At 46.1% G+C, this 16922-nt stretch overlaps 1 protein-coding gene across 1 annotated transcript in view; it reads right to left on the bottom strand.

Moving 5' to 3' along the window:
* Positions 1-16922, bottom strand: part of KAT2A (lysine acetyltransferase 2A) — a 181351-nt gene that overhangs the window by 96679 nt on the left and 67750 nt on the right. Inside the window, exons 7-8 of the mRNA XM_086924140.1 lie at positions 15137-15243; positions 13826-13930 (exon numbers count right to left, since the gene is read on the bottom strand). Coding sequence (XP_086780266.1) covers positions 13826-13930; positions 15137-15243 — 212 coding nt within the window. The remainder of the gene's footprint in view (positions 1-13825; positions 13931-15136; positions 15244-16922) is intronic.

Genomic DNA, 16922 nt, shown 5'->3' with positions numbered 1-16922 from the left:
TTATAGTTTTTGACAATAAAACTGATCAAACCTATGGCACTAGATAGAACTATTAGGAGTGAGCAAAATACACAGGCCTTGTTAAAAGGATGCACATCTTTTATCCACATGGTTTGTCAAACGGGATAACCAAGATAAAACCCTTACCAACTACAGTAATCAGTGAAATTCCATGTAACAAAATATCTCTGAAGGCTTAGAGTAGTAACAATCCACCCATAAATGCATACCGATTTTAAAATATTCTTTTCACAATAATTAAGACAAGCCTACTGCCTTTTGGAGGAAACTGGCTCTTTATACAGTGACCTAAAACGAGGTAGACTGTGTAGAGAACCCAGGCAAACCCCAATTGGTTTACAGAGGTACAAATGATAACCAAAATGCTCTCTTTTGTGGACGAACAGTTAGGCTTATCAGAGGGTAGTGCTAATCATTTGTTGTACTCACCGAGGCAATAAAATGAGGCACGCATGCAAGAATAAATCCGAGACCAATTTAGAAAAATAACTACTTTTTTTATATACATTTTGATACCAAGAACTTTGTTATCAAGTAAGTACTTTTTTAGATATGAATTTTTACAGGTAAGTTTATAGTTCACTTCAATGCATCTTTACGTAGCAATGCTTCCATATTGGAGAAAAGGCAGGAACTGGGTCAAGCACGGTTAATGGCTCTATAGTGTGGGGAGACCTTGGGCCTTCTAAATGAAGAGCTGAGTAATTAGCTTGGCCCAGTAGATAAGAAAAAGGCCTGGAGTGGGATTCTGAGCTGAGTCAGCTAGTGTAAATCTATCTGCGTTCGGGACACATGTTTACCCCTAGATTGATACCTCACTGGCCCCTTCCAGCCTAAGTGGGGGTAAACTGATTTTTAGTGCAGATTTTCCTCAATGTGTGTTAGATCTGGGGGTCTCTAGATGGCACAGGTAGGTACATGTGACAATTAGGGACCCTCTCCTATAGTCAGGACAAGGGGATTACACACCTAAAATAACCACTGCTCACCCTCTAGGTTGTGTGGCGCGAGCAGTCAAGGCTTATTCCAGAGGCGTTGTAAGTTAAGCAGTTGTGACCACATACAGTAACCCAGTGACAACACTACAAATGGACACCACACAGGTTTTATATAAAAAATAAGTAGACTTTATATAGAGTTACCACAAGACCATAAACGACAAAAATACACACTATGATTACTTTAAGATGGTAGATTAAGCTTAGTTCTGTTCAGTTCTTAGATGCGACACTCTGCGTCAAAGTACCTTAAGTTGCGTTGTGCTTCCACGACAAGCAATGTTGCAGCGATGGAAAATGCGGCAAAGTTCAGATACAAAGAAATAAAGACGTGAAGATCTTCCAGATGCAGCACGCTTCTCGGGGATGTGAGAAGCTCTCGGTTCGATGCATGGACTGCAGCGGCGACACCCTTACGATGCGACGGCAACAGCTCCAGCGGCACCGCTCTTCTCCACGATGCGTGAAGCTTCCGCTCGATGCGACAACTACAGCGGCGACATCCAAGATGGGACGGCAGCAGCTCAGACGGCGGTGCGCTTCTCGGGGATGCGAGGTGCTCTTGATCGATGCCGTGCAGTACGACAGTTCCAGCGGAGACACCCTCCTTCTCCGGAGTTGCGACAGCAGGCACAGCGACGGCGACACGCTCCGACCTCGTTGCGAGATTATTCTCCTGATGCGGTGCAGTGCGACAACCACAGCGGTGACACCCTCCTTCTTCGGAGTTGCGACAGCAGCAGCAGCGATGGCGACACGCTTCCTCTTCGTTGCGGCACACTTCTCTCCGATGCGGTGCAGTGCGACAGTTCCAGCGGCGACTCCCTCCTCTCTCCGGAGTTGTGACGGCAGGTACAGCGACGGCGATATGCTTCTTCTCGTTGAGTCGCGCTTCCAGCTCCTTTTGACACGCAGTTCCTCAGAAGGCCCAAAACAGCAGCAGGCACTTCCAAAAGAATGCTGGGGAGCTGGAGGTGAAGTCTGTTGTCCCTGAGACTTCAGCAGGAGGCAAGCTCTTTTCCAAGCCCTTGGAGATCCTTCACAAGTTGAAAGCAAAGTACACAAAGTTCCTTTCTCCTCCCTTGGGCAGTAAGGCAACCACTGCAGGTCAATCCCCCAAGCAGTACTTCAGCTTGGGAATAGTCTCTCTTCAGTTTCTTCAGGTTCCTCTCCTCAGTAAAGGTTTCTTCTTGTAGTCCAAAGTGATCTAATTTCATGGGATCAGGGTCCCAATATTTATACCCAGAAATCCTTTGTTCTCTGAGGGGAGGGGGGCCTGTGCCCAGTCCAAACCAGTTCTGAAGCACTCTGTTTACCAGACTTCTCCTTTCCTTTCACAGTGCAGGGCATGCACATCAGACTCCCCACAGGAGGTGGAGCCAGCATTGTGGAAGGCAAGTACAGTCCTGGAGCACTTTGTTGACAGGACTCCTTCTCTTCTTTCAGTGTGCAGGGCAGAGACATCGGCCGCTCCCCAGGGGATGGAGCCAGCATTGTGGAAGGCAGGCACAGCCCTATTCAGAGTTCAGGTGCACTCCTCCCTCCCATCTGGATGCAGATCTCTCTATTCACCACTGTGGGACTCAGCCTTTATCCTGGAATGCCCCAGCCCTGTCACTAACAGAAACCAGACATAGGAATACACAAACTAGCAGAGGCAGGTTTGAATGGTTAGACAAGCAAATACCTACTTTCTAAAAGAGGTATTTGCAAACACAGAATATTAAAATAAACTTCACAAAAAGGCATACTAAACTCGAATTTCTACCATGTTCTCTGAGCCTGTTAGGATTACAAAATGTAACAATTATAACAGCCCATTCTGGCCTATGGAGAACAGGTAGCCCTGCAATAGTGAAAAACGAAAATGGCTGTAATTCACTATTAGGACATGCCACACACACCAGGGCTTGTCCTACCTTATACTTAAAATGCACCCTGCCCTTGGGCCTACTGTAGAGATGACTAATGTAGAATGTTAATGGTTGCCTAGCAGCTTAGAATGTTATCTCTTGAGAGATGAAACTGAGCTGTGAAGCAGGCTGTGGATGAGCTGGAGGTTCCTGTACTTACTCTTCAATAAAGACTACAATTATAATATTTCTTGGACTCATCTTTACATTGGCGACGAGGACGACTATGGTAGGTGTAACTGATATGAAGAAAGGGGAAGGTTTAGGGACTGGGAAGTGGGTGCACTTGCCCAGTCAGCATGACAGTACCAGACTGCACGCAGGCTCTGCAATGGCAGACCTTAGACACATTTTACAAGGCCGCTTCTGTGGGTGGCACAACCAGTGCTACAGGCCCACCGCAGCATTTGGATTACACGTCCTGGCACACTCAGTGCACTAGACTAGGGTCTGACAAGTAAACCAAATAGCCAAACATGGAATCACTGATTAGTACATCAATTTACAGTAGGGAGCACTTGCACTGTGGCACTGGATAGCAGTGACACAGTGCCCAAAGCATCTAATACCAGAAAAGATACATGAGGCAACAGCAAAAATGGAAGGGAGACCCACACCAATGGCGCCAGGTCTAAAAATGTGCAATGCAGATTAGGCACTACAGACCTTCATTAGGTACTACAGACGACAATACCAATGCCAACTCACAATATAAAACCCAACGCAGATCAGTGAGAATCCCCAACTGGTCCTTTCAGCGACAGGTTATCTGTGGTAGATACCAGGCTCACACATGAAGCCATCACGTCTGTGCTCAAATGTAACCAGCCGGTACCCTCTTATCCTAGCTACACAGCATCGGCCAGAACTTAAAACGCAGTCACTAGAGGTTAGCACTCAGTAAATTCATGGAAAATGAACTATGAATGAGACGACTCGGGTCGTGAGGATCAATCACAGTAAAAGGCCAAAAACAATGTAGTTAAAATTTTTAAATCCAGGGGGGATTAGGTGGCCGCAACCCACTTTGCGATAGTGGACAGCAAAAACATCAGTGTCTTGGTGATCCCAGGCCCCATAGCTGGTAATTGGAGTCATGGGGAAGGAAGACACTTGCTCAGCCTACCCGCTACCTGGATGTCAAGCCCTCCTGCAAAGTAAAAGAGGATAGGGCCGTTTCAATCCACAATAGGAAAGCTACAGAGCTAGAACAAAAAAAAGACAAAGACTCTTTCAGCTTCAGCATTTTAAAGTGGAGGGATGGATGTGATCATTTACCACAAAGCACAGATTGAGAGTTCCCTGCAGTGAATACTCACTCAAACTCCAATGAGCTGTTTGAAGTTGACTGGTGGGTGCAGTATGGGAAAGAATCAGCCCACTAAAAGAGTAGGAGCATGGACACTAGGAATGAGAGGACCGGAACAAGCTTGGATTGGAAGTTCAGAATATTATGGCAGTGCTCTGCCAGGCACTGATGTAAGCTATAAAGTATGAGCTTGGCATGGGCTGCACTTCCTGATGAAAGATCCCTGTACTGTAGGAAGCCTCAAACCAACATTTTCTAATAAGTGGTCCATAGTCCTGGTAACCGCCAATAATCACTTAGGGGACAGAGTCCCGTGGATAGTGTTTGGGGTCACACTAAACCCATAGATGAAGCACTGAGGACAATCGTTTTGATAGGAGAAGTTGTGAAATCTGCAACCACAGAAAGCTAGCCACCATGATCTTGGTGAAGACATGGGGGCCTGCGGTTGAAGGACAATGACCTGTATCAGTACAAATGTTTTCCGCCATGAAGCAGAGGGCTTTCCTATCATGTACATGGAAGAGAGCATCCTGCACCAATTGGCGACAGCCACCAACCTTGACAGTTGTAAATACTGGGATCAAAGTCACCATTCTGAACTTCTACAGGAAATAAATGGTAGTATGTAAAAATCCTGGCAGGAACAGAATCAGCTGCCTTACTTCCTTACAAGGAACTAATGAGTGTAATACCCAGGATCTTCTTTGATAAGGGCGGGTCAGATCTAATGCTTCCTAAAGGAGGAGCGTATGGTCTCCTGAACTGGAAAACATCGAACAATGCAGATAAATGCCAAGACACCCCAAGTGGAAGCTGGTAGGGGAGCTGTAGAATGTGGCAGTCAGTCAATCAATCAATCAGGGAATTGTAAAGCACGCTACTCACCAGTGAGGGTCTCAAGGCACTGGGGGTGAATAGGAGGGGGTCTGTAGAACTGTCTAGCCGAAGAGCCAGGTCTTGAGGGTCTTCCTAAAGGTGTTCAGGGAGGGGGCTCGTCTGATGTCTGCCGGTAGGTTGTTCCATGTCTTGGCTGCAACGTGGGAGAAGGATCTCCCACCTGCTCTGGCTCTGTAGATGAAGTTGATTCTGTCATTGAGGTATGTGGGTCCATTGTTGTGTAGGCACTCGTAGGTGTAAGTGAGGATTTTGAAGGTGACCCTCTTGTCCGGGTGATGCGTTTGTGCCGGGGGATGCCGAGGACGAGTCTGGCGGCAGCGTTCTAAATAGTCTAGAGTTTGCATAGTAGGGACTTGATGATGCCAGCGTAGAGTGTGTTTCTGTAGTCCAGCCTGCTGACGATGAGTGCGTGGGTGACTGTCTTCCTTGACTTGAAAGTCTTGCAGAAGATGCGGAGGGTGTTGAAGCTGCTGGAGGGGACGGCGTTGACCTGGCAGTTCATGGGGAGTGATTAGTCGAGAATGATGCAGAGGTTCTTGGCGTGGTCTGAGGGGGTAGGTGGGTTTCCAAGGGCAGTCGGCCACCATGTGTTGTCCCATGCTGAAGGGGTGGTACAGAGGACGAGGACTTCTCTCTTTTCAGCACTGAGCTTCAGGCAGCTGTTGGTCATTCTCTAAAAAATACAACATTTTTAAAAAGTACTGCTTTCTCAGGTGTAGGTTATGTCACTATTACGAACCTCAGTGTAAGTAGAAAATGTCATCATCTGTGGCCTCTTTCATTCCTTACCCCCTCCCTTCCTGCCAATCAGACAGCCATGACAAGCTATCAATCAATCAATCAATACAGTTGTAGAGCGCGCTGCTCACCCGTGGGGGTCTCAAGGCGCTGGGTGGGGGAGTGCCGCTACTGCTTGAAGAGCCAGGTCTTGAGGTGTTTCCTGAATGTGAGGTGGTTCATCGGTCAGTCGTAGGTGGGCAGGGAGGGAGTTCCACGTTTTGTCCGCCAGGTAGGAGAATGATCGTCCTCCAGCGGTGGTTCTGCGGATCCGTGGGACGGTGGCAAGGGCGAGGCTGGCGGAGCGGAGTTTGCGTGTCGGAGTGTAGAACGTGAGGCGGTTGTTGAGGTATTCAGGGCCTATATCGTGGAGCGCTTTGTGTGGGTGGGTGAGGAGCCTGAACGTGATCCTTTTGTTGACCGGGAGCCAGTGCAAGTCTCTCAGGTGGGCTGATATGTGGCTGTGGCGGGGGATGTCGAGGATGAGTCGTGCGGATGCGTTCTGTATGCGTTGGAGTCTTTTCTGAAGTTTGACTGTGGTTCCAGCGTATAGGATGTTCCCTTAGTCTAGTCGGCTGGTGACGAGGGCCTGGGTGACCGTCTTTCTAGTTCCGGTAGTGATCCGTCGGAAGATCTTACGGAGCATGCGCAGGGTGTTGAAGCATGAAGATGAGATGGCATTGACTTGCTTGGTCATCGTGAGAGAGGAGTCCAGGATGAATCCCAGGTTGCATGCATGGTCAGTGGGTGTCGGTGAGGTGCCCAGTACTGTGGGCCACCAGGAGCTGTCCCAGGCGGATGGAGATGGTCCGAGGATGAGGACCTCCGTCTTGTCTGAGTTCAGTTTCAGACTGCTGAGTTTCATCCATTCGATACAAAAGGGGATGATGGACAGAGCGTTTGAGAAAATCAAACACTCACCCAGAGTCACCAGATCTGGGTTTAATCCATCACCATTCTTTAGCTCACTCAGCCTCCCCAGTTCATCCATTCAGCAACGTTTTTCATTCCTTCCTGGAGGTTGAGTTTGGCGGTGGCTGGGTCTTTGGTGAGGGAGAGTATCAGCTGGGTGTCATCGGCGTAAGAGATGTTGAGGTTATGTTTGCGTGCGATGGTGACGAGGGGGCTCATGTAGATATTGAAGAGGGTTGGGCTGAGCGATGAGCCTCGGGGTACGCCGCAGATGATCTTGGTGGCCGTGGAGTGGGAGGGAGGCGGACTCTCTGGGTTCTGTCGGAGAGGAACGAGGTGATCCAGTCCAGGGCTTTACCTTGGATCCCGGCGTTGTGGAGGCGGGTTATTAGGGTGCGATGGCAGACTGTATCAAAGGCAGCTGAGAGGTCTAGGAGGATGAGGGCGGTGGTTTCCCAGTTGTCGAATAGGGTCCTGATGTCGTTGGTGGCTGCGATGAGGAGGGTCTCGGTGCTGTGGTTGGCTCGTAATCCGGACTGGGATGGGTAGAGTGATCCATTGGCCTCGAGGAATGCGGTCAGCTGTTTATTGACTATCTTCTCAATCACTATCGCCGGGAACGGAAGAGAGATGGGGCGGAGGTTTTTGAGGTCTTTAGGGTCCGCTGTGGGTTTCTTCAGTAGGGCGTTGATCTCTGCGTGCTTCCAGCTCTCTAGGAAGGTGGCGGATGCAAGGGAGTTGTTTATGACGTTCCCTAGGTGGGGAGCATTGATGGCGTCAGCTTTGTTGAAGATGTGGTGAGGACATGGGTCGGAAGGAGACCCGGAGTGGATGGTGTTCATAGCGTGGGCTGTTGGGAGTACAAGCGCTGAGGGTGGTTGTAGGGGGCGTTGGTTCGGTGGCTGGGGGCGGAGTCTGGGCGTTGAAGCTGTTGTGGATATCGGCGATCTTGCGGTGAAAGAACGTGGCGAGGGAGTTGCAGAGGTCTTGCGACGGTGTGATGTTGTTGCTGTTGGCGTTGGGATTGGAGGGCTCTTTTACGATGCTGAAGAGTTCCTTGCTGTTGTGTGTGTTGTTGTCCAGCCGTTCTTTGAACGATGTCTTTTGGTGGTGCGGATCAGCTGGTGGTGTTTGCGGGTGGTGTTCTTGAGGGCTGTCATGTTTTCTGTCGTCTGTTTGCGGCGCCAGGTTTTCCCGAGGGTTCGGCTGGATTTCTTCGATTCTTTGAGGTCGTCGGTGAACCACGTTGTTTTCCTGTTGCCGGGCTTGCCTGGAGGGTTGTCAAGGGCGTCGGCGCAGTTTATGATCCACTGTGTGAGGTTGCGGGCTGCGTTGTTGGTGTCAGTGGTGGTGATAGGTGGGATCTGGCTCAGTGATGTGGTTAGCTGGTCTGCAGTGAATTTGCTCCAGCATCTACGGGGGATCTGTTGCGGGCGGTGGTGGGATGTGGTCTTCTTAAAGGTGAAGTGGATGCAGCTGTGGTCGTCCAGTGTAGTCCGGTGGAGTGGCTGAAGGCAACGTGGCTGCTGGCAGAGAAGATGGGGTCGAGCGTGTGGCCGGCGTAGTGGGTGGCGGTGTTCACCAGTTGCTTGAGTCAGAGGTTGGCAAGGTTGTCAAGCAGGGTGGTGGTGTTGTGGTCATTGTTGTTCTCCAGGTGGAAGTTCAGGTCCCCTAGGAGGATGTAGTCTGGTGAGGCAAGGGTATGTGGGCTGATTAGGTCGGCGATGGCTTCACTGAATTGTGTACGTGGGCTCGGTGGTCTGTAGACGAGGGTTCTTCTGAGGGTGGTCTTGGGGTCGGTGTGGCTCTGGAAGTGTAGGTATTCGGCGGTGGCGAGGGCATCTTCGGAGTTGGTTGTGACGTCGATGGTGTTCCTGTAGATGATGGCGATTCCTCCTCCGGTTTGGTTGACGCAGTCCTTTCTGGTGATCTTGTAGCCGTTCAGGATGACTATGGCGATGTCGGGGGCTGTGGAGGCGTTCATCCAGGTTTCTGTGAGGAAGGTGACGTCTGGTGCTGTTGTGTCAAAGAGGTCCCAGAGTTCGACGACGTGCTTATGGACGGGGTGGGTGTTGAGCAGGATGCACTTGAGTTGGTTGTTGTTGTTGCCTGGTCTGTGTGGTGGGATGTAGGTTCGGACGCATGTGAATTTGCAGGTTTGGCAGGAGAAGGGTCCGTGGGTGCGCTTCGGAGTGGCTTGGTAGCAGGTGGCTGGTCGGCCGGTGTTGAGTGCGTGGAGGGTGGTGGTGTTGTATCTCAGTCGGGTTTCTTGATTTTGGGGGGGGCATTTGAAGACACTCACTAAATGTACAATGTCCTGCCACATTGTCCTTTTCTTTTCTGACTCTTTTAAAGTTCATGGGTGCCCCTTTAAGAGCTTACCACGGTCTATACTCAATGTCCAAATATTCAACAGTAAGTAAACAAGATACCAGCGGGTAGAGCGTAATTCACAGCACATTCATTTACAACATACTATAAAAAGTAACAATAAAATTCCACAACCAACGGGAATGTAAAGAGAGAAATATTAGGAGTACAATTAGACAAAAATGACAAATTTAGTAAGGGGAACCGGAGATAAGATTTTTTAGAGATTTAAGTCAAAACAGCACCAAAAAGTGAGAAGTGCAAATGATAGTCTCTAGAAACAGTAGATCAGGACCTACACAGGATTTAAGGCTGACTGCAAAGGAACACTGGTCGGATACACCAAGAGGATTAGACTCTATGAAAGTTTGCCACTTTTTGAGAAGAAAAATCCTCCTTGAGTAGGTCACAGCTGAAACTATAGCCGCTGCTGTGGAACCAAAGGCTGGATACTAAAAGCAGGTTAGTCTTGGGGCTTAGGAGACTTAATGCTAAAATATTTCTAAGTAACAACGCTGATTGGGACTCAATCAGTTTTTTGGCAGTGGTGGGAGCCTTGACGAGGACAAAGATGAAATTCAATCTCATGCCTTGGAATTGCATTTGGATAGTCTTTCCCACAGTTCCCCCAGAGGCTCTGAAGGAAAATGTTTTCAAAGTTTCCAAACTTCCTTCTGGAATCCAAACTACAGTTGAAGTACACTTCCAAACCCGCCCACTACATCATACAAGGGTATCTAAAAAAAACGTTGTATTGTAAGGAAGAGGCCAACTGGAAACTCCAGACCAGGTCCAGTTGCCACTGGTTAGCTGGGTACTTCCAGGAAAAGGTGTCTTGCAGCTTGCTGTGTACCTGTAGCCACACAGGTTGGCAGCCAACTGACCAGTGTAGTTCACTTCTTTGTCCTGGGTACAAGAGTGAATAGGTCTTACAGTGCTTCAAGGCTCTTTCAGATCACAGATCGCAGCAGGTCCAGTGCTGCTCTTATAGTCCATTGTTTCAGAAAGCATTCTGAGGCGAGTTCCTGAGATTGCCACATTAATGCCTGGCACCAACGAGTGGATGTGGACGGCTCCTGGGCAAATCCTAACCAAGGAATGAAAGGTACTGGAAGCAGGCCTACCCACATTTTCAGTTGGTGCGGTTTGTCAACCCCAGTGCTCCTCACTGCAAACCGTCCCAGTGCCCCTCAATATCAAAATTTAAGCTGGGGAAGCTGTTTTTCCCTTGCGTAGAATCAGTGCGCCCACACAGAGGTGTGGGTAAGGTAACGTGCAATCCCCCTCCTCAGTGGTGACTCAAAACCTGTTTGGGGGTGTTACAAAGTCACCTGTGCCCTGGGCACCCCCCAACTTTTTGCTGACTGGAACTGATGGTAACTGACTGACTGACTGACCCTGGGCTCTGTTTAACCAGGAGCAGGGCCAGTGCCAAGCTAAAAGGAACACATAAGAATACAGTTAAGACACCCAACATACACTAGGGCACACTATGGTATGGTGGGGAACCCCTGTAATTGGCATGACCTACCCAATAAGCTCCTAGTATGTAATAGGGCAGGGGATTGAAACTACCTAGAAGTCTCCAGTATCCTCGGGCATGGCAGTTTAGAGGCCAGCAGATTTTCTGCACTAGAATGTGTGCATTGCTGAAGCCTGAGGTCAGTTTAAAAGCATCCCTGGTGGCCAGGACAGCTTTTAAACTTTAAATCGTGCCCAAACTCGACTTTGGGGGTAGGGGGCTTTAAAAATGAAAAACCTACCATGTTTTTGCATATTAGGGACCCCCAGGGTCACCCCTAGGTGTCCCAGGGGTGGGGGGTCAGTTATCTATGAGGAGAGCTCTTCGAAAATGAGTTTTTATATGCCTGGGTAAAGAGAAATTTTACATTTCACTCCCCACATTGTATTAAAGAGCTGCTCAAATTCGACTTTGATGCTAGAAGAATTGGGTAAGGATGATCTGCAATATTTCAGCAGATTCAGAACCCCTGAAGTCTCCCCTAGTTGCACAGGGGGTGGGGGTACTGTAGAAATTAGGGAAATACTTATTAAATATGGTTTTATAAGCCATGGTTCTTGAAAAGTGGCTCAGGTCATTTTCCCTATTGCAAACCTCATGGCCCATAGGTTAACATGGTAGGAAGTGATTGATTAATAAATATTGATAGGAGAGGCCTAGCCGGACCATTCAAAGACTCCCCAGAATGGTAGTAGTAAATCCATCAATATTAGATTGTTACATTTCTCCTAAAGTGTACATAAATAAGTTATGAGACTTTCTTGTTTTGAAGTCCAAATTCAGCCTTTCAGTGGTCTGCCCTGATTGGTCAGAGTTAAGTGGATTAGCCAGGTTGCTGGGAGGGCAGTGTGCTGTTCTATAGGAATGCCAGGCCAGGAGGTGGCGTCGTAAACTACGCTCTTCAAAGGCAGAGGGGAGGCCTGGGTTTCAGTCCACTATGACAGACTTGACCCAGAGTCAGGGCTAGGCTTAAAGAAGGTATGTGCAGATGGTAGGGGGTGTGTTTAGCCAGCTCTTACCTCCTTGCTGGAAAATCAGCCATTATGGATTTGGAAGAATGATGCACTCTGGGACAAACTAATGCCACACTCCACAGGATGTGGTCATAACTATGAGGAGTTGCCCTCCTCTCATTGGTCAGCAGAGAATTGGTGCTTGACCCAGAGAATTTTGAATAAGTATCTGAGAGGGGCAGAGCCCTCCAGATCTGCTGCTTTAAACTGAATGAAGCATGAAGTGCCCTGCTGATGATTTTTGCTGTGCAAGGAACTCTAAGGCCTGACCTCTGGAGACTGCACCAGGGGAAACTGCAGCCCTGTGGATTACCTTGCTGCCAAAGGACTCAAGAGTGGAACTCCCTGCAAGCTACAGGTTAACAGAGCTCACCTGGAGAGCCCCACAAAGAATTCAAAGCCTGGAGTGCCAGTGGATTTGTAAGGGTTTTGTTCAAGTGGTTTGCGGAATTGAAGTTTCACACTTTCAATGACCCTCTTGGAGATTCCAGAACCTTGGATTGTGTGTTAGATACTTTAGGACCTGCAAGCAGAACGCCAGGAAGGTGTTCTAACTGGACACTGAACAGGACAGCTGAAGAAGGCAACCCACTACAGTGGTGAGAATTCTTCAGAACAATTTATAAAGGTGTGCCCCTGACAGAGAAACCGTACTGTTGGTTTCTAAGCACTAGAAAGGGACTAATCTTTAAAAATTCATATCTCTGGTTCCCTACAGTGGATTATTTTCGTTTTGGTGTCATTTAAAAGATAAAAATATTACCTATTTTTATAAATTGGTGTTGGATTTTCATTTTGTGTTGTGTCTTAATTATTTACTGAAATTATTTTTTAAATGCTTTACATACCGGTCTTTGAAGCTAAGCCTGTCTGCTTGCAGCCACGTTACTAAGGGTTGAGCAAAGGAATACTTTTCTAAGACCTATGCTGAGTCCTATCATGTGTTAGTGGCCTTATTGCCAGTGGAACTACATTTGCCCCTACCAATAACCCACTTTCCAACAGAAGGTAGCTTTCCTCCCACTGGGTTTTGTGCAAGCCTGACTAGGGGGACAAAAGCTGGGGCTTTTCCAGTGGTCAACTCACATGCACATGTGACAGGGAAGGCCCCTTAAAGGTAAATGATGTCCATGAGCACACCCCATCTAGTCAGCCTGCCAGTGGAAGAACACTTCTTCTCAATCACAGGCCATTGTCTCTGCTCTCAACATCTTTCATACCCAATTCAGATCAAGTAACAGCTGGAAAGTTGCTGTAGAGCTAATGCACATTATCCTTTAGCAGTATTAGGCAAGATAAAGACAACTTACTAAAAAAGTTACATTTCCCTAACAATTTGTAAAATTCTGACTTTACAATTATTGTTGTATTTAATAAAAATCCAATCTAAGTCTTTTAATAGTGTCTGTAGCTGGTGCATACCAAATGTATAATCTATACTATGAATTTTCTTATGTACCAGTTACAGCCTGACCAGTGACAATGTCATTGTGGGCCTAGTCACTGGGGGCTAAATGCCATTTCTAATGTCACACATGTTCCACTCTTAAATATGAAGCACCCTCCCTTGTGAGCAGCAACTAGGGCTTAGGAGTGACGCATTTCATATTTAAACTAAGGCTTCCCTACCTGTCAAAATGGTGATTTTGACATGTCTGTGCAGCATGGTTCAAGCTGCTGCAGTCAGGCTGCAAAGGGTAGGCCGGAAAGCAGTAGGTGCTGCTGTCCCCCAGATGCATTTAACTTTTGGTGCCATGGGTGTACTTATCACCTTACACTATGGCATTATAGTAACGTTAAATGTGTCAATCAGGTTTTAAGCCAATATCAACATTCTTTAGGGATCAGGGGGGGAAATACACTGGGCATTGGATAGCAATGTCCCAGTGTTAGAATTCAAGATTACAAGCAGGTTGAGTCACAAACAAAGGAAAAACTGGGGGTAACCACCCACAAATGAGTCACTTTGCAACAGTGAACAATGTGTTGTCTTGATAACATGCACAACATTTGTGAAAGAAATTATTCCTGCACGAAACACTATCCTCGGTCCATAAAGCAATGAATTGTTCTCCGAGGACAAATCTTACCTGGCACTGGCTCAGAGGGAGCAGTTTCCAAGGAGGCCATGGGTGAAGTGGTGTTGAGGTTTTTGCTGAACAAGTGAGCACTTGGGACTGCAGCAGGGCTAACAACTGATGAAAAGAAGAAATAGATTTCACATACAGAAACAAATGGTAGATGCTTAATGCTGGTAATTGGCTTGAACCAACTGAATCCTTTTTTAATCCAAGTACGTCAGAGTTTATAAAAAATTGTAACATCCTATTTATTTTTCCTCCCAATCCAAGTAAGATTTGTGATCCTACAGCCTCCATATATTTAAAATACTGAGGCCCTTATTCAAAATCAACATGTGGGCAGATGCAGGAGTTCATCTAAATTGGAATTATAAGTGACATGGGAATACTGCATTATGCGATCTCCTCTCAAAGCACACATTGGTTAGAAGAAAATGGTAAAATATGCAGGGGTGCATGGGGTTTTCTTGTGTGGAGGAACCCTGCTAGAACAGGTGCACCAACAACAATTCTCACGGTTATTTCTCATACTTCAGGGAAAGCTTGTTTGAAGTCTGTAATCCAGTACTGTGAAATAACAGAAACCCCACAGTATCTGTAATCCCACATGTGGAACTACCAGCCTCGGGGTTCAGCAAGAGAACTGTAAAAGTAAAATTTTCCTGCTGGAAAACATGGGACTAGCAGGCAGGAAGGGAAAATTAGCATGAAAGTTGTAGATCAAGAAAATGGAATAGAAGCTACTTTAAGGGCTCTAAATACACTGCTGCAAATACGGAAGAGGGAAGCCAATTTTAAAAAAATGATCAACCCACAATACATTTCAAATGTGTTATTAAATATATTACATTACTTGAATTCAAAATTACAATTGTATTAAATCCTATATTTGATCGATTCATCTCGACCTTAATTCACTAACAGCGTTCTACTGAAGCCACTAGAGTCCCAAACCACAGTTTTAACAAACCCTTTGTCTTGAATTAGGCTGAAAGCTAAAACGCCAAAAGATTATGTAAGACCAACACAAATATATTTTTGTGACTTTAGAATAGGAACCTACCATTGGTTGCACTGTGAAGAACATAGATAAGGATGCAGAAGCAGTATTCATCGATCAAGGACCACAACTTGAGGCAATTGTAAACACAGACCCTTTGTACGTGTAATACAACTCCTAATGTGCCCAGTCAAAAATCGATTTTTTTGGCTAAAAGAACAATAAGGTTTTGTATCTAGAGCACACATTTCAATAAAATTGAGATTTAAGGACAAAACAAGGTGTATTATTTTCTATTTTACAAGAATGAATTGCCATACCGGGACGTGACACAACAGGTGTTGCTTCTGTGGCTGGCACTGTAAAATCAGACTCCCATATGGGAGAGTTTTCTCCATAGATCTCCTCCTCCAACATGGAAAGGAACCTGGAAAATACAGGTCACCAAATTGGACACTAATAAACAAGCAACCAAAGAAAAAGTAAAAGTCATTCTATTGCTGTTGGTCTATTGTCTTCATTACATTACCAAGTACTGAGGTCCACCCGGAGCGACAAACTGCCATAACATCTAATTAATTGTGAGATCACGGTATGTAAATATAGTGTGCCTACATGTATTTGAATTTGTTTATTGCACAGTTAATAAAAACTCACAATATTCCACAAAGATAAAAAGTCTTTTGTCTATATAAAAACTTTTTTGTTTTTTTTTGTTTTTTTTAAACATGTACATTTAAAGCACTAACACTTTGCATACCCTGCTGGTTTAACCAGGGATACAGGACTACAGCTGTATTTACTACTATTGCAATGGTACAGCCGGAAAGGTGAATGCGCATCCATAAAGGGAGTCACTTGAGGCAAGACTACTATTAGTGAAAAAATTCTCCATACTCTTACATCTGTCTGCTGCTATCTCAACAAATGCACTGAAGACGACAATGGTTGAGATGAGGCATCATGCAAAAGGATTACAAAGGTCAGTATAGTAAAGTAAGAAATAACTTATACATTTAAAACTAAAGGATGGTGTTCATAATTGCCTGCTGTAAGAAGAGTGCAAGGTGGGTTTTCAAAGAGTACATCGGAAATGGTTCTGTAGTACACCGAACACTGTCAGCTACTGTGGGTTTGGTTTTATAATTATACATGGGTTTGAGTGGTCTCCAACTCTAGCTTTCTACACCACTTTTAGTGTTGAAATGAAAACATGAGTAGCTCTGCTGTCCATTTTCAATTGTTTAACTGCTCAGCACACAGTCTGAAATCATAAACTTGAAGCAGTGAAGAGACAGTGCCTTGTATAGCATAGAGGGGCCTTACAGGTATAGCTAAAAAATGAAGAGGCAATTAAGTCAACATCAAAACACCAGGAGTATAGATAAAGCACACTGATGCGTTGTGAGCACAATTAAGAACTTTCAGTCTGAGCCTTAATAAGTTGGAACCAAGGTGAAATTAGGCAGATGACACAAATTAATACCAAAGAGTTGCTTATTAAACATCATGCGCATGATCAATAGTTAACCAGCAGTGGGAGTTGTCTGGCTCTTACCTGAACCTCTGCATATATATTTTAGGCAGTTTTAAGACAGTAGGTCTACTTATTAAAGGAAACAGAACAATTGGGCTTTGTGGGTGCTCTCAATTACTAAGTATAGTGCCACTTTCAAAGGTCTTAAAAAATTTACAATGTAAAATGTGACAGTGTAAGGAACAGAACCCTCACAGAGACACAAGTAAAGAGCGCCATTAGTGGAAAGCACTTAAAATTGTAAATTTCATTGAAAGAGTGCCCTCCTGCTCCTTTGCAGTGGAATCAGGATACCCTGTTAAAAACTATGAAAAGAGAGAAGCCAGGAAAAGAGGATAATTCCAAAGGAGTACTTAAGTTTACAATGGATGGTATGTCTTGGCCAAATGACAACTGTGGCTTTGCAGCTAAAATGTGGATATAGGAGGCTAGAAGCGTAATCCCAGATTCCCCACTCAAATTGAGCATTCATTTGAAAACTAATACATAAGAGCACAAATTGAAGTAGACAGTCATTTACTTAGGCAAGGGTGCAAACAAGGGGGACAGCCAGCCATCCTCTAAATGAA

Source organism: Lissotriton vulgaris, chromosome 5 (genome assembly GCF_964263255.1).
Source record: "Lissotriton vulgaris chromosome 5, aLisVul1.2, whole genome shotgun sequence".
Lineage (NCBI taxonomy): Eukaryota > Metazoa > Chordata > Amphibia > Caudata > Salamandridae > Lissotriton > Lissotriton vulgaris.
This window is presented reverse-complemented; position numbering and strand designations above follow the sequence as displayed.